The sequence below is a fragment of the Thrips palmi genome, unplaced genomic scaffold (genome assembly GCF_012932325.1).
Source record: "Thrips palmi isolate BJ-2018 unplaced genomic scaffold, TpBJ-2018v1 HiC_scaffold_6, whole genome shotgun sequence".
Lineage (NCBI taxonomy): Eukaryota > Metazoa > Arthropoda > Insecta > Thysanoptera > Thripidae > Thrips > Thrips palmi.
In genome coordinates this window covers 1,361,174-1,375,785 of record NW_023144633.1, presented here as the reverse complement: position 1 = coordinate 1,375,785, position 14,612 = coordinate 1,361,174, and the positions used below count along the sequence as shown (strand labels likewise).

The following is a 14,612-nucleotide window of genomic DNA, read 5'->3' as shown; positions in this document are numbered from 1 at the left end:
CCGGTGCTGCGGGCCGCCGGTCGATCGGCCGCGCGTCGGCTGGAGTCGACTCACACCTGCTCCTGCTTGAGCTCCAGGGCCCACACGTGCTCTGGCCAGCCCGTCCGGCCCTTGGACTTGGCGCCCTCCCCGCAGTCCACAGAGCCGCCAACCTGAGGAAGCGAGAAAGTCCGGGTGAGAGAGAGATCGCCATCGCCTCGCCGCAGTGATCAGATTAGTGTGCGGTGTTGACGTTATTTTCCCCCAATTTTCGCCCTCCGCGCGGCGCGCTCCCCGACGCCACCAATCCCATTAGCCATCTGGACCGCGGACCCCCAGCACGACGTCGCGCTGTCTCTCTCGCACCCCCGCGGCACGCCTGGCACGCCGAGAGAGAGAGAGAGACAGCCAATCAATGATTACGGGTCTTCGCAATGAGGATGACGCCACACACGACACCAGCCCACCAAGCAGTCGCGCACTCACTGGTAAAGTCGCACCACATTCATGGACACCTCGGTGTGCAGGATTTGCCTTGCCAAGGCCGGCACATATTTCCATCGTCAGTCTCTTCAGCTCGAGGTCTATGAAATTTGCATAAATTTTTCCATTACTACCCTGTCGCGTGGGAACCTGTGACCTTTGCGAAGCGAACGACACCGTTTCCTTGCGAGGGTTGGCTTCTTTATGCTCGGCGATTACCCTGTATTGAGTGCGCCGAGCGCGCGGGGAGTCACTTGCTGCTTTTTGTCTATAAAACCGCAACCCCTCAGACGAAGGGCTCCCTCCCCCCTCCCAGAGGGCTGTTTGACGCCTATTACGTGATGAGGGTCGCGCCGCTCTGTCTCTCTCGCACTCACGGGGCGTCCCGTACAAGGTGCGAGAGAGACAGAGCGACGAAACGATCCTTCGGAGTCAGGCGGCAGTGCCACGCAGTGCCACCAACCCAGCGGCACGCGCAGCGCACGCGTTGCCAACACCACAGTGCACTGACACTCCGACACCACTATCGCTCCCCAGGCGCGGAGTATGATGGCTCTATTTAGGCAGGCACTCTGCACCGCCCCCCAAAAACAAACGCCACAACAGTTTGCAACAGTCCCTTCGCTTCACGCGTGGAGGGATGAGAATGTGGTTGGATATGCCAAGTCGTGGGAACGTGAAATTTAGCGTTAAAAGTCTCGAGAATGCGGTTCGAGTTCTCGAACGCCGAACTCGCCGACTCGAAATTGAAGCAGCTTCCTCACCATGTCGCCGCCCCTGCGCCCCGGCCGCCTCCCTCCCGCCTGCGTCAGCAGCTCCGCCCGGAAGCCGTGGCCCGCCGCCGAGGTGTCGCCGCTCTCCAGGATGCCGGCCAGGTACGCGATGTAGGACGCCGCCAGCCGCAGCGTCTTGATCTTGGACAGCTGCAGCAGAAAGACAAGATAACATAAGTCAAATTTGGAATGAATGGATTTTTCCAGAGGCCGGAAAAAGCAAAAACTTGACAAAGTTAAAGTTTGGAAATTGACCTTGGTGTCGACGGGCACGTTGGGGATGCAGTCCCGCAGGTCGGCGTACGCGTTGTTGATGCTCTGCGTCCTTCGCCTCTCCTTCTTGTTGGCCGTGTTCCTGCGCCGAACCACACGCATCACAGGCTGGCCCTCGCTGGAACACACCATGTGTGTCCAAAACACTTGCCAATAGTCTTTTCAACCGCCTACCACTGGGGACTGCTGCTGGTCTTTCAGATCTCTGCCGCTAGATTTGGACGTCGTTCTAAGCGATTGCACTGACAGAATTTCGCCCACGAAACATTTAAGAAATTTACAGTCTGCGTACACCAAGCGCAGTTATACTTCCTCCCCAGAAGCAACAACCAGCAGCAAAGGGGATGGGGGAAATAAAAGTTCCGATCTCGGCCGGATCGGGTGGTGTTTGAACCCGGGCCACCGAACAGAGCGTAGCTGCGAACACTCACTTGAAGACGGGCGGCGTGTAGAGCTGGTTGACGGGCGGGTGCTGCGGCCCGTGCGCGTGCTCCAGGCCGTGGTCGTGCACGTGGTCGTGCACGTGGTCGAGGCCGTGGACGTGGTCGTGGACGTGGTCGTGGACGTGGTCGTGCACGTGCGCGTGGACGTGGGCGTGGACGTGCACGTAGGGCTGCGGGTGGTAGTAGTAGTCGTCCTCGGAGCGCGGCGGCGTCAGGCTGCTGGGCGCGGGGCTGACGGTGTGCCCGCAGTGCCCGGCCGGCACCATGGACGCCATGGGCCCCATGGGGGGTAGCCCCACGTCGGTGCCGCCCCAGTAGGGCGAGCCGTCGCCTGCAACGCCAGGGCCAAACGCTCAGGAACAGGTCAAGTCACTACAAACCGCCGCTATCTCGATCGGAAATCTCAAAGAACGTGTCCGCGGTTCGATTCTGGCACGAGCGGCACGAGGACGTTGGGGAGTGTCGAGATCGTCCCGGACGCGCGTTCAAGTCGCTGGAAGCGCCAGCAATGGCCGCGTAAAGCGACGCCTCCAACTCACCCATGTTCTTGGCGTGCAGGAAGGCGACCGGCCTCGGCGGCACGGGAACGTAGGCCATCGCCGCCCTTGCCTCGTCCTCCGCCTCGTCCTCCGACTCGTCCTCCGACTCGTCCTCCGACTCGTCCTCCGACTCGTCCTCCGACTCGTCCTCCGACTCGCCCTTGGACGGGCTGCTCAGCGCTGCTGCCCTTCGAGGGCCCCCTTCAAGCCACGAGGACGGCGACGAACTCTGCCCCGCGACGACCGGGGGGCGGCAGGACGGACTCTGGTGGCGGCCGCGCAGGTCCGCGTCGACGGGTAGAGGCCACTGGACACTGGGCACGATGACGCGGTGCTCGGCGAGGACGAGGACGGGCTCGAGGCGCGCGTCGGGGCGGAGGGCGGACACGGGGGCGCGCGCACGGGGACGCTGCGTGGCGCGGGGATGCAGGCTCGACGGGAACTGTCGCTGTGCCCCGAGCTGGGCTGCTGTGCCTTCCCTCCCGGCCCGTCTCCGCCCGCATGACGCACTCCCATTGGCTGGACCGCGAGGCTGCGCGCCACGCCACGCCCACCGCCCGCACCCGCCCCTCCCCTCCCCTCCCCGCCCCGCGGCACCGCGCCGCCACCTCCCCCTTTCTCCCCTGATACAAAGAACCAGGGGCGCACCTCAACGATGCAGCCGAAAAAAAAACAAAACTGGATTGTGGTGAAAATTTAATTTGTCTGGGTGAACGTCTGAAATTGGGCTTTCCATAAACTTCTGACACAAAGAAAATACTGACATTTCTCGCTCGCTGGTCGGGTTAAAACACTTGAGCCGTGGAATCACAAATGTAAAATTCACTCTGATTCTGGCAAGGTATTTGCAACGGCGACTTTGATGCACTGTACGCAAGCGCGTTGGTTTATCAAACCGCCCTTTTTTTTTTCAGAACCTTTATTCACTGCAGTCGTCGCCGTTACGTTCCCAGTGTAAACATTTATCTGATTCTTTTTTTTTCTGCCCCCGCGGGCCTTGGAGCGAGCAGCAGACTGGTTCCGAGAGTCGTTCTCGTCGCTGTGTCTCTCTCGCACTCGTGAGGCGTGCCGCATCGGTGCGAGAGAGACGGAGCGGAGGCTCTGGGTCGGCAGGGCGGCAGGGCGGGCGCGCGGCCATAGAGGAAAGCCCCCTCCATCGGCGTCGCCGCGGTGCCGCGGTCCGAGTCGAGCGGGGCCGAGACGCCGAGACGGCAGCAGGCCACGCCTTTCTCCCGCGGGGCCCACACTGGGAGGCACTGGGCGGCACCCACAGACCCGCTGGGCCCCGCGACGAACAAGGGTGACTTGTGTTCCCGAAGCGCTTCCTCCGAACATCACAAAGTCAATCCCTCGGCAGCCGAGTGGCTAAAGTAACACGAATTGAAACCGTGTGGCGCGAATTTTGTGAGAGTAGTTGAGCCCGCAGCACGCAATGTGGTCCACGAGAGACAACGGCTGCCTGTTCGGCCTTCGGCAACCTTCGGCAACCTTCGGCAGGCGTCAACTTCCGAGAACGCCGCGGGGTCCGGACTCTATCCGCCCACCGGGGAGGCCTTCCTGCCCGCAAACTTCCCCCTTACTTCTTTTTTTCGAGAAGAGACTTCAGCAACTTCGCCTTGGCTTCGCCTTGGCCACCTGTCGGGCTGACCCAGTTTTTTCTGCCCTACAGTGGTGTGGTTCGCTGCGGTGGGGCGTTCCAGCGGGCGCTCCACTACATGCCTGACATGTCCTTGACGGACATTTTACGAGTGGACGGGCGACGCGACGACGGCGCAGTGCTATGCGCCCCTCGTCTGTCCGGCGCCAGCCAGCCAGCCAGCCAGCCACACCGGCTGCGGTGCCGGGGCGCCAGCCCAAGCGATTCCGCACGTCGCTCTGTCTCTCTCGCGCCCCTCCAGGACGAGCAGTGCGAGAGAAAGAGAGGGGCGACCAGCCTCCAGGTCGGCGTGCAGCGCCCTCCTGCCCCTCCAGCCCATGGTGGAGCCCCATTAGGCCGCAGGGGGTGGTCTGGCTGCCATGCTTACTGCCATGAGCCACAACCACGCAAAAAGGACAAGAAATAAAACCCATTTCGAACCTGAAAAAAAATCTGAATCTGCGGGGCCACCGTGAATGCAGTCGGCAAATTAAAAATTTAGCGCCGAAAGCACTTTGTAAGAACACGGCTGGGAATCGCTTTCCGAGTGGGTACAATTTTGAAAATTTTACAGTCATATGTTTGTTGACCCATCCAGTGTCCGTCGCCCGTCGTGGTCTGGCCAGTCTAACCCGCGTTTGTGACCGCGCCTCGAACTGACAAGTAAATTTTCTTCGCGAGAGACTGCAGAGACAGCCCTCGCCGGCGTCTGCGAAGCGGCGAACGTCTCGATCCCCGAATAGCCGACGATTGAGATGGTCATGTTGAGCGGCAGGGCGTGGCGTCGTGGCGCCGAGGATGCGACACTACTCGGGGGCGGGGCGGGGCGGGGCGGGGCGGGGCGGGGCGGGGCGGGGCGGGGCAGCCGGCCTAGGCGACACATGGATGCCGTAAACAACCTGCGAGGCCCCGACTGCATGTCATTGAATGTGCACATCCACCTTCAAATCCGGCCCCGGCTCCAGTTTTTTTTCCCGTGTTCTTTTTCCTCTCCATTCGTTGTTTTAATATTTTTTTTAAGTTTCTCTCTCCGTTGCGGCGAGGATTGGGTTGGCACAAAGACCGGCGTGTGTTCAGACTCCCTTCTTTCCAAGAGCCGCGGAAAGGGGCGAAACGTAAACAAATCGGCGCAGGGAAGTCCTGGAAGCCTCGCGTGCCACTGCATGCCGCTTGCGGGGAACCGTCTGCCAAATTCGTGGTGGTCTTCGCGTCGGTCCCGCGTGCCGGGTGCAGCAGCAGTAGAGAGAGAGAAAGGGTTGCCGAGTGGCTGGCTGCTGCGCGCATAGAGAGAGATAGAGAGAGAAGACCGTGACTGACAAGGAAACCGTTTTACGCACGGCGAGCAGACCCGACCCCACGCGCTGCAAATATTCATCCGACCCGGAGAAGAAAGAGTAATGAACAGGAGGACGAGTTGTGGAACGCTGTTCAACATCAGCACGAAGAAGACTCATCTCGAATTTTGTACATCATTCATTTTCCAACCAAGCTCGCGAGCGAGGCACGCAGCTCATTTCTTCGAATTGTGAGAATTTTGCTTCTGCATCAAGTGAATGAAGCGGTGACTCGAAAAACGCCGGTGACACTTTGTCACCTCACTGGAAGAAATTTAGAGGAACCGCTCCAGGTTTAATTGGAGCCAGGCATATGATGATGGTGGGGGCGTGTGACCGCGACCGCCCCGGAACGCCCGGCCCGGCAACGCGCCGGTAGCAGTGCACTTGTTATCGTGGGAAGTGAAGTGGAGGCACCAGAGACATTGCATCATAAAGCCACTAAGTGAATTAGGCGGGGCTGGCGCGCGGGGTGTGGCGGCTAAAAGGCTAAAAGCGTGGGGGTGGTCGGGGCTGCGGGGGTCGCGACGGGAGGAGGCGGCCGAAGCAGCCCACTCCACACGGCGGCAGCCGGGTGGCCTCCTCGCACTGATACACTGATAACGCTCAGGCAAGTGCAGCAGCAGCAGCCTGCACTGACAGCGCATCATTGCTCCGTGCACTTGTTACCGCCCCAATGCTGCTCACAGTCACAGTATGCCAGCCATTCATTCATCCATCAACCCATTCATTCATCTTTCATTCATTTGTCAGCCATTCATGCATGCATTCAGTCTCTCATTGGTCATTCATTCATTGGCCATTCATTCGTTTCGTTGCCATTCCGCCATTCGCCAATCAGTCATTCCGTCATGCAGTCATTCTGCCGGTCGTTCAGCCCTTCTCCAGTCATTCATTCGGCGAGTCATTGAGTCATCGAGTCATTTGGCGTCTCGCCGGGCCGGGCTCGCTGGGCGTGGGAGCAGCACTGCACTGGACGGGAAAGCCAGGCGAAGCCAGCACACTGCTCTCGTCGCTCTGTCTCTCTCGCACTCATGGGGCGTCCCGTAAAGGTGCGAGAGAGACAGCGGCAAAAGCAGTGCTGCTGGCGCGGCCGGGCCGAGGAAGCCCTGCCGTGCTGCTGCCTTCGGCTGCCCTCCTGCCGTCCGAGTCTCCGAGAGCCTGGCCATGTGCCCGGCCGGCGGACTCAGACTCTGTCTCTCTCGCACGTCCACGGGACGCCCCAAGAGTGCGAGAGAGACAGAAAACGCCTCTCGGTCCGCCGCCACTTGACTACAAAGTCTGGTCCATGGCCGCCGCCGAGTCAAGTGCACTACACACTGGGAGTCGCACTGTGAGACGCGCCGAGCCGCGGGCAGCACCCAGGGTTGCCAACGGGTGCGCGCTAGATCGCGTGGAACGTGTCTCAAAAGAGCGGACTGTACAGTTGAGTGAGGGGCCAAATGTGGTGACAAAAGGAACTTACCTGTCGCCGTGCTGTTTCCCGGGCGGAGGAGAAGATGACCCCCCCCTTTTACACACGCACACACACATTCACTCCGCACCTCCTAAACGGGAACGCCGGTTGCAATTACAAACTAAAACTGACGAGGAAAATGTTTCTGATGCTCTGGCATCCTGTTTGGAAAGGGAGCCGGGCGGGGCGCGGCGGCGCGGAGGGTGTTGCTTCAGAGGCGCGGCAGCCCATCGTAAAAACTTCCTCTCAAATTTGGGATCTTTGCCTTTCCCGCCACGCGCCAGCCCCTCCCCCTCCCCTCCCCCTCCTCGCACACGTGCGCGGGGGCTGGCAGGTCCGGCCCGGCCCGGCCCGGCCCTCGTGGATTGCCGCCGAGTATTTATGAATCAGTTTGTAGAGGGAGGACCCTGTCACGAACAGCGGCGAACCGGCGAATAACAACCCGGCCGGCCGGGCCTAACTCAAGACTCGGCTGCCTGAAAGCACAGTGGACTTTGAACCCGACGCGATACGACCACGCGTTCAGGTCTCCTCGGACTGACGACGCCGTGGTGTAGCAGAGCGGCCCCCGGCGCGTGCGGCGCGTGCCAGTGTTTGCTTCCACCTTCTCGGAATGGGTTCGCCGACGCGTTGGTCGCGTCCACCAGTAAACCGTGCGATGCAGCGTGCAGCCAGTGTAGTCCAGAGGAAACAAACTCCCGTACGACTTACAGTGCCCGGTCCCGCCCGGTCCCCCTGAGTGGGCCCCACGGTTACAGTGTCCCGCACACACCCCTGAAACGGGTACCAGCCTTTGGTTCCACCAGGTTCCCGCGGGGGCACGCGAGCGAGTGGGACCGTGGGAGGGGGCGTGGCGTGTTGATGGGGGGCGTGGCGGGGCGTGGTGGGGCGTGGTGGGGCCACCCATTAGTTGATTGCTGGATCCTGCAGTAGCCGTGGCTGCCGCGGCAGCGAGAGTGGAGCCAACTTGAAGCGCAGCGTCTGTTTAGTATCCCGCCCTTCCCTCGCAGCGCTATTATCGCCCTTTCTCTCTCACTCTCCCTATCGCAATATTTCTTCTGCTCGCCTGCGTATCTCTTTCTCTCTCTGGCTGTGCGCTGGGCGCGATCTCTGCAAATCCGCCGGTTTTTCCTCCTTCTTTCCTCCTCTTCCTGTCCATGCCCATGGCGTTCTTTGGCTTGCTCGCTCGCCCTTTGGGCGTGTAACATTCGCACGGTTGTCCGGGCACTTCTCTCTTTCTCGTTTCCACCGTTTTCGACCCTTTTGCCCTTGGGCGCGAGCGGCGCGCGGCGGTCGTCGATTGGTGGGAGAAACCGACGTGACGCCCACGAGATAGTTTGAGCGATAGGCCGAGCGCCATGTGACACTACTGCCGCATTGCCGCGAGCGCGTCTATCCGACGAGTCGTCGCTCTGTCTCGCTTGCACCCCACCACGCCCCACGCCCCTCGAGGTGCGAGCGAGACGGAGCGACACCATGCATGTCGGGCCGGGCTAATTAGGGGACAGTGACTGAGAAGGCGCGGCGCCAGACGCGGCCACGCGGAGCGGCTGCGGACTGATTGCCGAATTTCTCATCAAATGCAGTGTAGGTAACAACGCCTGAGGCACCTGCATGTAGGCAAGGGTGGACGACACCCCCCTCTACTTCAGGCCGACCACCATCCCCTTGGTGGCAACACGAGAGAGAGGGAGATGGAGAGGAGGGAACGCATTTGTCGCGGAGCTAATTGACAAGGCTGCGGCGTGAAGGCGACTTATTCCCGCCACTTTTTGCCGTTGTTGTTGTTGTTTTTTACGGTGGCGCCACGGCGAGCCAAGGGCGGAAGGAAGCGCGGCGGCGAGGAAGGGAAGTGGAGATAGCGGCGGCGTCCCGATCAGCCCTTCTAATTGCATCGGGGAGGCGGCGAGCCCGAACGGGGCTCGAGAGCTCGAAACGCGAGTCTCGAGGAATCCGTCGGGGGGAGGAAACGGCGGAGGCACCGAGAGTCGCCTTCGTCGCGCTGTCTCTCTCGCACCCACACGGGACGCCCCTTGAGTGCGAGAGAGACAGAGCGACGAGAACGACGACTCTCGGAATCAGTCTGCCAGCGGAAGCAACGAAACGGAAAACCTTTGTCCGGCTCATTTTAGACTTCGTTACCAACAGGCGTGCGCTACTTGTGTACATAGAGCGTACCCTACACTGTACCGTCTAAACCACGGGCCGCTCAAAGAAAACCAGGGATAATTCACAGCAAACCCTGGCGACCCGAGTGTGCAAATTCCAAGTTTTACAGTCTTTAAAAAAAAACGGGATGGCGCCGCCGATTTATTTTTTGTGACTGATGGGACAACCTCCGCGCGTGAGGTATACATTGACATATTTTTCTCTCTCTCTCTTTAATTTTTTTTCAGGTGGGGGCGTCTGGGGCGCCAAGCCGTCAGCCTGCACGCATGAGTGGCTGCTAAATGACCCCGAGGTCCACCAGACACTCGCAGACTCACGGCAGACTCGCAGACAGTCCCTGAAAGCTGGGCGTGGCCAGGCGTGGTGGAAGGGGGGGGGGGTTCTTTCCCCCTTTCCCTGTCTGGCTGGGTGACGGGGGTTGCCACGCGCGGCATCGCCCCCCAAAACTGGCACGTCTGGAATTCCCGGCAAAGCGAGGCTGTCAAAAAATGATGTCAATTCGATGACCAGATGAACCCTTCAGTGTTTGTTTTGTTCGGCTGGAAGGTTGCTCATTGAACGGCTGGACCGACAGGTCCGACAGTGTTGTTATTCTGCCGCCGAAAGCAAGAGTCGGGTCCCACGAGAGACTCGGAAGGCTCGAACGGCGAGGGCTTTTCCTGGAGTCGTGGGCCCACTGCAATTTGATACTCCTCTGACGTGAAACGGATCCTCAGCGCGATGTGTGTGTGTGTGCATGCAGGTGTGTGCGTGTGCAAGCTTGTGCCGAATGGTGTGACAGAATAGACTATTTCAGCGGAGCCGAGAAGAAGAACAAAAGGCGAGCGGGCCACTTCCGCTTGGGTCACAACAAACAGACAACAGAGGATTTAAACATCGCCGAATATCTCTTTTTGAAAGTTTCACGGCGTTTTGAAGCTTACACATAATATTTGAGACGCATCCGAGTGAAAATAATATGTTATTGGAACCGCTGGTAGGTAGAAAACCAACGCGTCGTCTGTTTGTTGTGACCCAACCGGAAGTGACCCGCTCGCCTTTTGTTCTTCCTCTCGGCTCCGCTGAAATAGTCTATTCTATGAAGGGAGTTTTATCAAATGTGTCAATTTGGACGTGAGAAAGTTATTTTACTCAGCGGGACTTTCAGCTCAGCTGAGTGGGTGGGGGCGGGGGTAATGATACGCGGACTCCAGCCCGGCGCCTGGAACGCTGGAACACGTGTTGAGGTCGAGAACGTCTGCACGGCTAGCGGGGAGGGGGGGGCGGCATCCACACATGCAGCTGTCTCTCTCGCACTGCAGGGCAGCAAGGCAGCACGACCGTGGGCTAGCCCGCTAGCCCTTGCCGATGGAATGGCCTTGTCGGGGCTGGCGGGGCGTGTCACCGTGTCCCTGTCTGGACCACACGGTCTGGACCCGACTATTCGTTGCTTCATTTAGCGGAAGTGTGTGGCGGCTAATCGTCAGGCTGGCGCCTACCGTCCGACCCAACCCCGAATTCCCACCAAAGAATTTAAAGGAGAAATGGAGAGGGGGGGATTTGTCCTCCAGAACGCGGCCTCGCGAGGACTGCCTACTCGGGGCTCCAGCGCAGAGCGATGAGTGGAACTCTTTTCTGACTTATACTTTTTTACTTAACTTGTATGACATCGCAGTTTGATCTAGTCCCATTGCATGCGGACGGACTGTGTGGAGAGGCATGAGTAACATGACAGTATTCATTTTTTTTTGTTTATTTCAACTCATACGCTACAGAAATATAGTATAAAATTCAAATAGTATAAAAAGAAAGCTAACACATAATCATCTGATATAGTAACAAAGACTATTAATTTCCAGTCTCTAAGTTTTCCCCTTCTTAAACATTTTCATTTTACAAACAACCAACCGAAGAACTCATGAAACTGGAATACTGACAAAATTCCAATACCTGGAAGACCAACTTAAGAGCTCAAAATGTACCACAGAAATGTTAGGTCAAAAAGTAAAAGCAAGGACATTGGCACGGTCTTACATTTTGAGTTGAAGTCAGTAGTTGAATCACAAGTTTTGGACACTCTAAGGCAGCAGCTTACTTAAATGTATTCGTATAAAGAAAAGGAGAGAAACAAAAGTGGAAGTTGCAGTTCTTGAGATGAACTACATAATACTTAAATTTATAAGCAAGTGATCACATACAAACTAAGGCAATAACAATCTCACTGTTGGTTATTGATGTTGAAAAAACATCATACTGAAGAGTATAGATTTTGTCAAAATACATTTATTGCAAATTGACTGCAGTTTTCCGACTGAACCAGAACAATCTTCGTCATCTTAATCTAGATTAAAGCTGTAGAAGATTTCCACACAAATTGTTTGAGGGACAACAAAACTACGCATTCAATCAACCCTGTTCACAGTTCCACACCACCCTCACTGAACTTAATAAAATGATGAAAATTCACAATACAAATTCAGAGTTGCAGGGTGTAAGATAATGAATCATAGAGTCGTTAGTTAGTCAACCCTGTGTGCAAATCAAATTTGAAGTACTGCATATTTAAGTAAAAATTATATTTTGGGTATGCTTTGATATTGATATTCAAAATATTCTTAACTAAGACCATACAAAGTCATAACTACTAAAAGTAGCAACCCTTTGGTACAAAGCGGCACTCATGGTTTCCTTCTGACAAATATGGCACTTGAGAAAAAAAAAAAACAGGAATTAAACGTTTGGAATGGAGTGGTCCATGGCACTTTTCAGCAGGTTGGATGACATTCTGAAAGAAAAAACAAGATAAAATAAGTAAAAATGGTGCAATTTATAAGAATAAAGTTTAAGACAGGAAAATAACATACTTTTTAACCATGTGGTCAAACACATAAGTGGGAATGATGGTGATGGTAATAGTTTGTCCGCCTTCATTAATAATTGCTGTAATATCCTTGTCCGGCACACCAACCACATTCTGGCCATTGACTTCCAACACGTGGTGGTCAGTAAGAAGTCCATTTCTGGCAGCAGATGAGTCTTGGACTAGACCCACAATTTTGCCTTCCTTGAAATGGAAACCTACATGTCCTGTGCTATCTTTATGCAAAGTGACAGTTCTTTCAAAGGGCCTGAAACAAGAACAAAACAAGTGAGTATACTGAACAGATACAAAATATTTTGAAAAAATGAAAAAAGGGAAGGAACAAACCTGTCTCGAACAATAACCGAGATGCCATTGATGGGGCTCTCTTTGAACAATTTGTGAACCTGATCCATGGTGTATCCTGCCACAATGTGTCCGTTCACTTGCAGTATCTGATCCCCAAAGCGTAATCCAGCCATTGCAGCAGGTGAACCCTTAACCACCACACAAACAAACACACCACTGTTGACTGTCTGTACACGAAGGCCTACTTTCCCATGGGCATCCTTGCACACCGTCAGCTGAGAAAAAAATACAAACAAGTTGACATTAGCGTCTGTATGATTGAAATGGCAGATTTTTTTACTGAAAAGTAACAATACCTCACGAATGCCATGGGTGACCTGGGCTCGCTGCAGACCAAGGGAATGACCAGAGAGAGGAGCAACCATTCCAGAGGTTGTTGTAGCTGGCTGCAGTTGCATCTAGCAGCAAAAGTACAAAATAAATTAATTTCAAATTTAGAGACCATTAACATGTATAAAAATAATGAAAAAAGAGTAAAAAAAAATAAAAATTAACTCAGCTTACTGGTGGAACAACAGCCACGGTAGAATACTCAGGCATGTTCAGAGCAATGGTTTCTGGTGAGAGATCCAAGCCCATGTAATCATTTAGGGTTGGATAGAGAGGCGTATGGTACTGACGGACGCTGCAAGAGTCAGCTGTTGAGGGAGCTGTGGGTGTGAGACTGTACGGGGGAGGAGCAGAAACTCCATGGACCGGCACAGCCGCTGGCTGCGGAGCCATTGAAGAGTAAATGCCTGCTGCACCGGTGGACGGATACGAAATGAGATTTGATGTATTCCCAGCACTTCTTTGCTGCTGATGCATGAAAGCCTCCGCAGCATCAAATGGCCCCTGAGCCTGTAAATATTGAAGGAAATATGGAAATTACCTCATTACTACAGTGTTCTACAAAGGAGAATGAATAAATTTTACCTTTGAGAGCTGGTCGACTTTCAAGTCCTCTAAGGATGGATACAACATTTTGTCTGATTTCTCCTCACTCTCAGAGCCTTTGGGTTTTATATCACCTTTGTCCTCTGGATCCGGAACAGATTTTGATGTGTTGTCAGCACTATTCTGGAATATAGCAGATCTGAAATAAAAATAAAATAATTTACAATAATTTACCACCATCCAGTCATTATGAATGCACAAACAGGCTTCTGAAAAAGAATTATACATAGCAGCCAATGGATAGAGGGAACAACCATCCATAGAGGCCTAAAAAAACTGTTACACAACAACTGAACTGGATGGAATCTGTTATCAGCTATGAGTCATACGTCAGCCTTCCAGGCACCCACAGGCCAGGACAAGGACAACATTTGTCACCCAAGGCTTGTGCTGGGCAAAAACCTTGGGTGAAACAAAAAAATGCATAGGTGTCAAGCTCAGAATTAGTACAAACAAGGATAAACCAACTAGTTCTGGCAATCAATAACATTTAGGCCACTGACAAGGCAAGTGGCTGGACACAATATCCAGGAAACTACACAAAAGTAATACAGATAGAGTTTAACTAGATGAAAGAGAAAACCCGTATCTAATTACACCTACATGACAAGTACACCCAGCCTTTTCCACAATTAACTAAAATAAAGGAATTTATTACCGTCGTCTGTGATGGCTTCTCGGCACACTCCTCCTCCTCCGCTGCCCCACTGCCTACTCGATACTGGATCATTTGGAAAACAAACCAAGAACTTCGACAGCACTATGCCACGATGATTCATTCGCCATACTAGCAATAGCAGTAAAACTTATAGAAACTTATGAGTCAAAACGGCTTGCTTCTCCGTCTAACATCAGTGAAATAGTAAATATTTTACTGCTTGTGTTGATTTCTTTTGTTAGCCGTTGGCAGCTCTAGCAGCCTCACAACAACGGCAGTGCCAACAGCAGAAGCAGACGACAATAGCCTAAAAAGGGGGAAAACTTACTTGGATTTCTTGACCTTCCTTTTCTTGGATCTTGGGGAAGTGAATGAAGACGCCCCGCCAGAATACACAATTTCGGCTTCCCTTTGAATTCGTCGAATACTTCTCTCTGAAACTCCCGTGGCGGCAATAACACGTTTCGTGACACAACGGAGAGGGATTTGTTGTCCGAACTCGGCCTCCCTTTTCATAAACGCGAAAACATTCGCCACGATTTCTCTTGATTGACTCTGGATCACTTTACCATGCAGCATAGATTTTACTGAAGGGAAGGGCTCGATCTCAATGATCATGCCTTGTTTATCATGGTCCATTGTTTTTGTTTACCCGCGTGCGTGGGTTGCCACCCGTAGTCTCAACTCCTTCCAGTTAGGTGCAAGCTGCACGCAAGTATGGGCCA

The 14,612-nt window shown here is 54.6% G+C and overlaps 2 protein-coding genes across 4 annotated transcripts; both read right to left on the bottom strand.

The window, feature by feature from the left end:
- Positions 1 to 33: 33 nt before the first annotated feature.
- Positions 34 to 2,915, bottom strand: LOC117651701 (heart- and neural crest derivatives-expressed protein 2-like). 2 transcript variants are annotated; one of them, XM_034395967.1, is made up of 5 exons: positions 2,491 to 2,915; positions 1,940 to 2,282; positions 1,491 to 1,626; positions 1,227 to 1,385; positions 34 to 152 (listed from the first exon to the last, which is right to left on the bottom strand). In XM_034395967.1, the coding sequence occupies exons 1-5, from the start codon at positions 2,546 to 2,548 to the stop codon at positions 51 to 53; spliced, it is 798 nt and encodes a 265-aa protein (XP_034251858.1). In that variant the 5' UTR covers positions 2,549 to 2,915; the 3' UTR covers positions 34 to 50. The 2 variants fall into 2 exon arrangements, with proteins under 2 accessions (XP_034251858.1, XP_034251859.1); XM_034395968.1 differs by having other exon boundaries at positions 1,491 to 1,590.
- An 8,232-nt stretch (positions 2,916 to 11,147) lies between these two features.
- Positions 11,148 to 14,577, bottom strand: LOC117651921 (syntenin-1-like). 2 transcript variants are annotated; one of them, XM_034396512.1, is made up of 7 exons: positions 14,216 to 14,577; positions 13,209 to 13,368; positions 12,798 to 13,133; positions 12,590 to 12,691; positions 12,273 to 12,508; positions 11,929 to 12,192; positions 11,148 to 11,849 (listed from the first exon to the last, which is right to left on the bottom strand). In XM_034396512.1, the coding sequence occupies exons 1-7, from the start codon at positions 14,524 to 14,526 to the stop codon at positions 11,795 to 11,797; spliced, it is 1,464 nt and encodes a 487-aa protein (XP_034252403.1). In that variant the 5' UTR covers positions 14,527 to 14,577; the 3' UTR covers positions 11,148 to 11,794. The 2 variants fall into 2 exon arrangements, with proteins under 2 accessions (XP_034252403.1, XP_034252404.1); XM_034396513.1 differs by lacking the exon at positions 14,216 to 14,577 and adding an exon at positions 13,456 to 13,513.
- Between the last annotated feature and the right edge of the window lie 35 nt (positions 14,578 to 14,612).

Excerpts from the sequence above, each read along its gene's own strand:
- LOC117651701 (XM_034395967.1), bottom strand. The coding sequence starts at position 2,548 with ATGGCCTACGTTCCCGTGCCGCCGAGGCCGGTCGCCTTCCTGCACGCC. Across the intron at positions 1,627-1,939 it reads TACACGCCGCCCGTCTTCAA|CGAGGGCCAGCCTGTGATGC; the intron begins GTGAGTGTTCGC and ends GGTGTGTTCCAG. Across the intron at positions 1,386-1,490 it reads ACGTGCCCGTCGACACCAAG|CTGTCCAAGATCAAGACGCT; the intron begins GTCAATTTCCAA and ends TTTCTGCTGCAG.
- LOC117651921 (XM_034396512.1), bottom strand. The coding sequence starts at position 14,526 with ATGGACCATGATAAACAAGGCATGATCATTGAGATCGAGCCCTTCCCT. Across the intron at positions 13,369-14,215 it reads AGGAAGGTCAAGAAATCCAA|ATCTGCTATATTCCAGAATA; the intron begins GTAAGTTTTCCC and ends TTTTTATTTCAG. Across the intron at positions 13,134-13,208 it reads AAGTCGACCAGCTCTCAAAG|GCTCAGGGGCCATTTGATGC; the intron begins GTAAAATTTATT and ends CAATATTTACAG.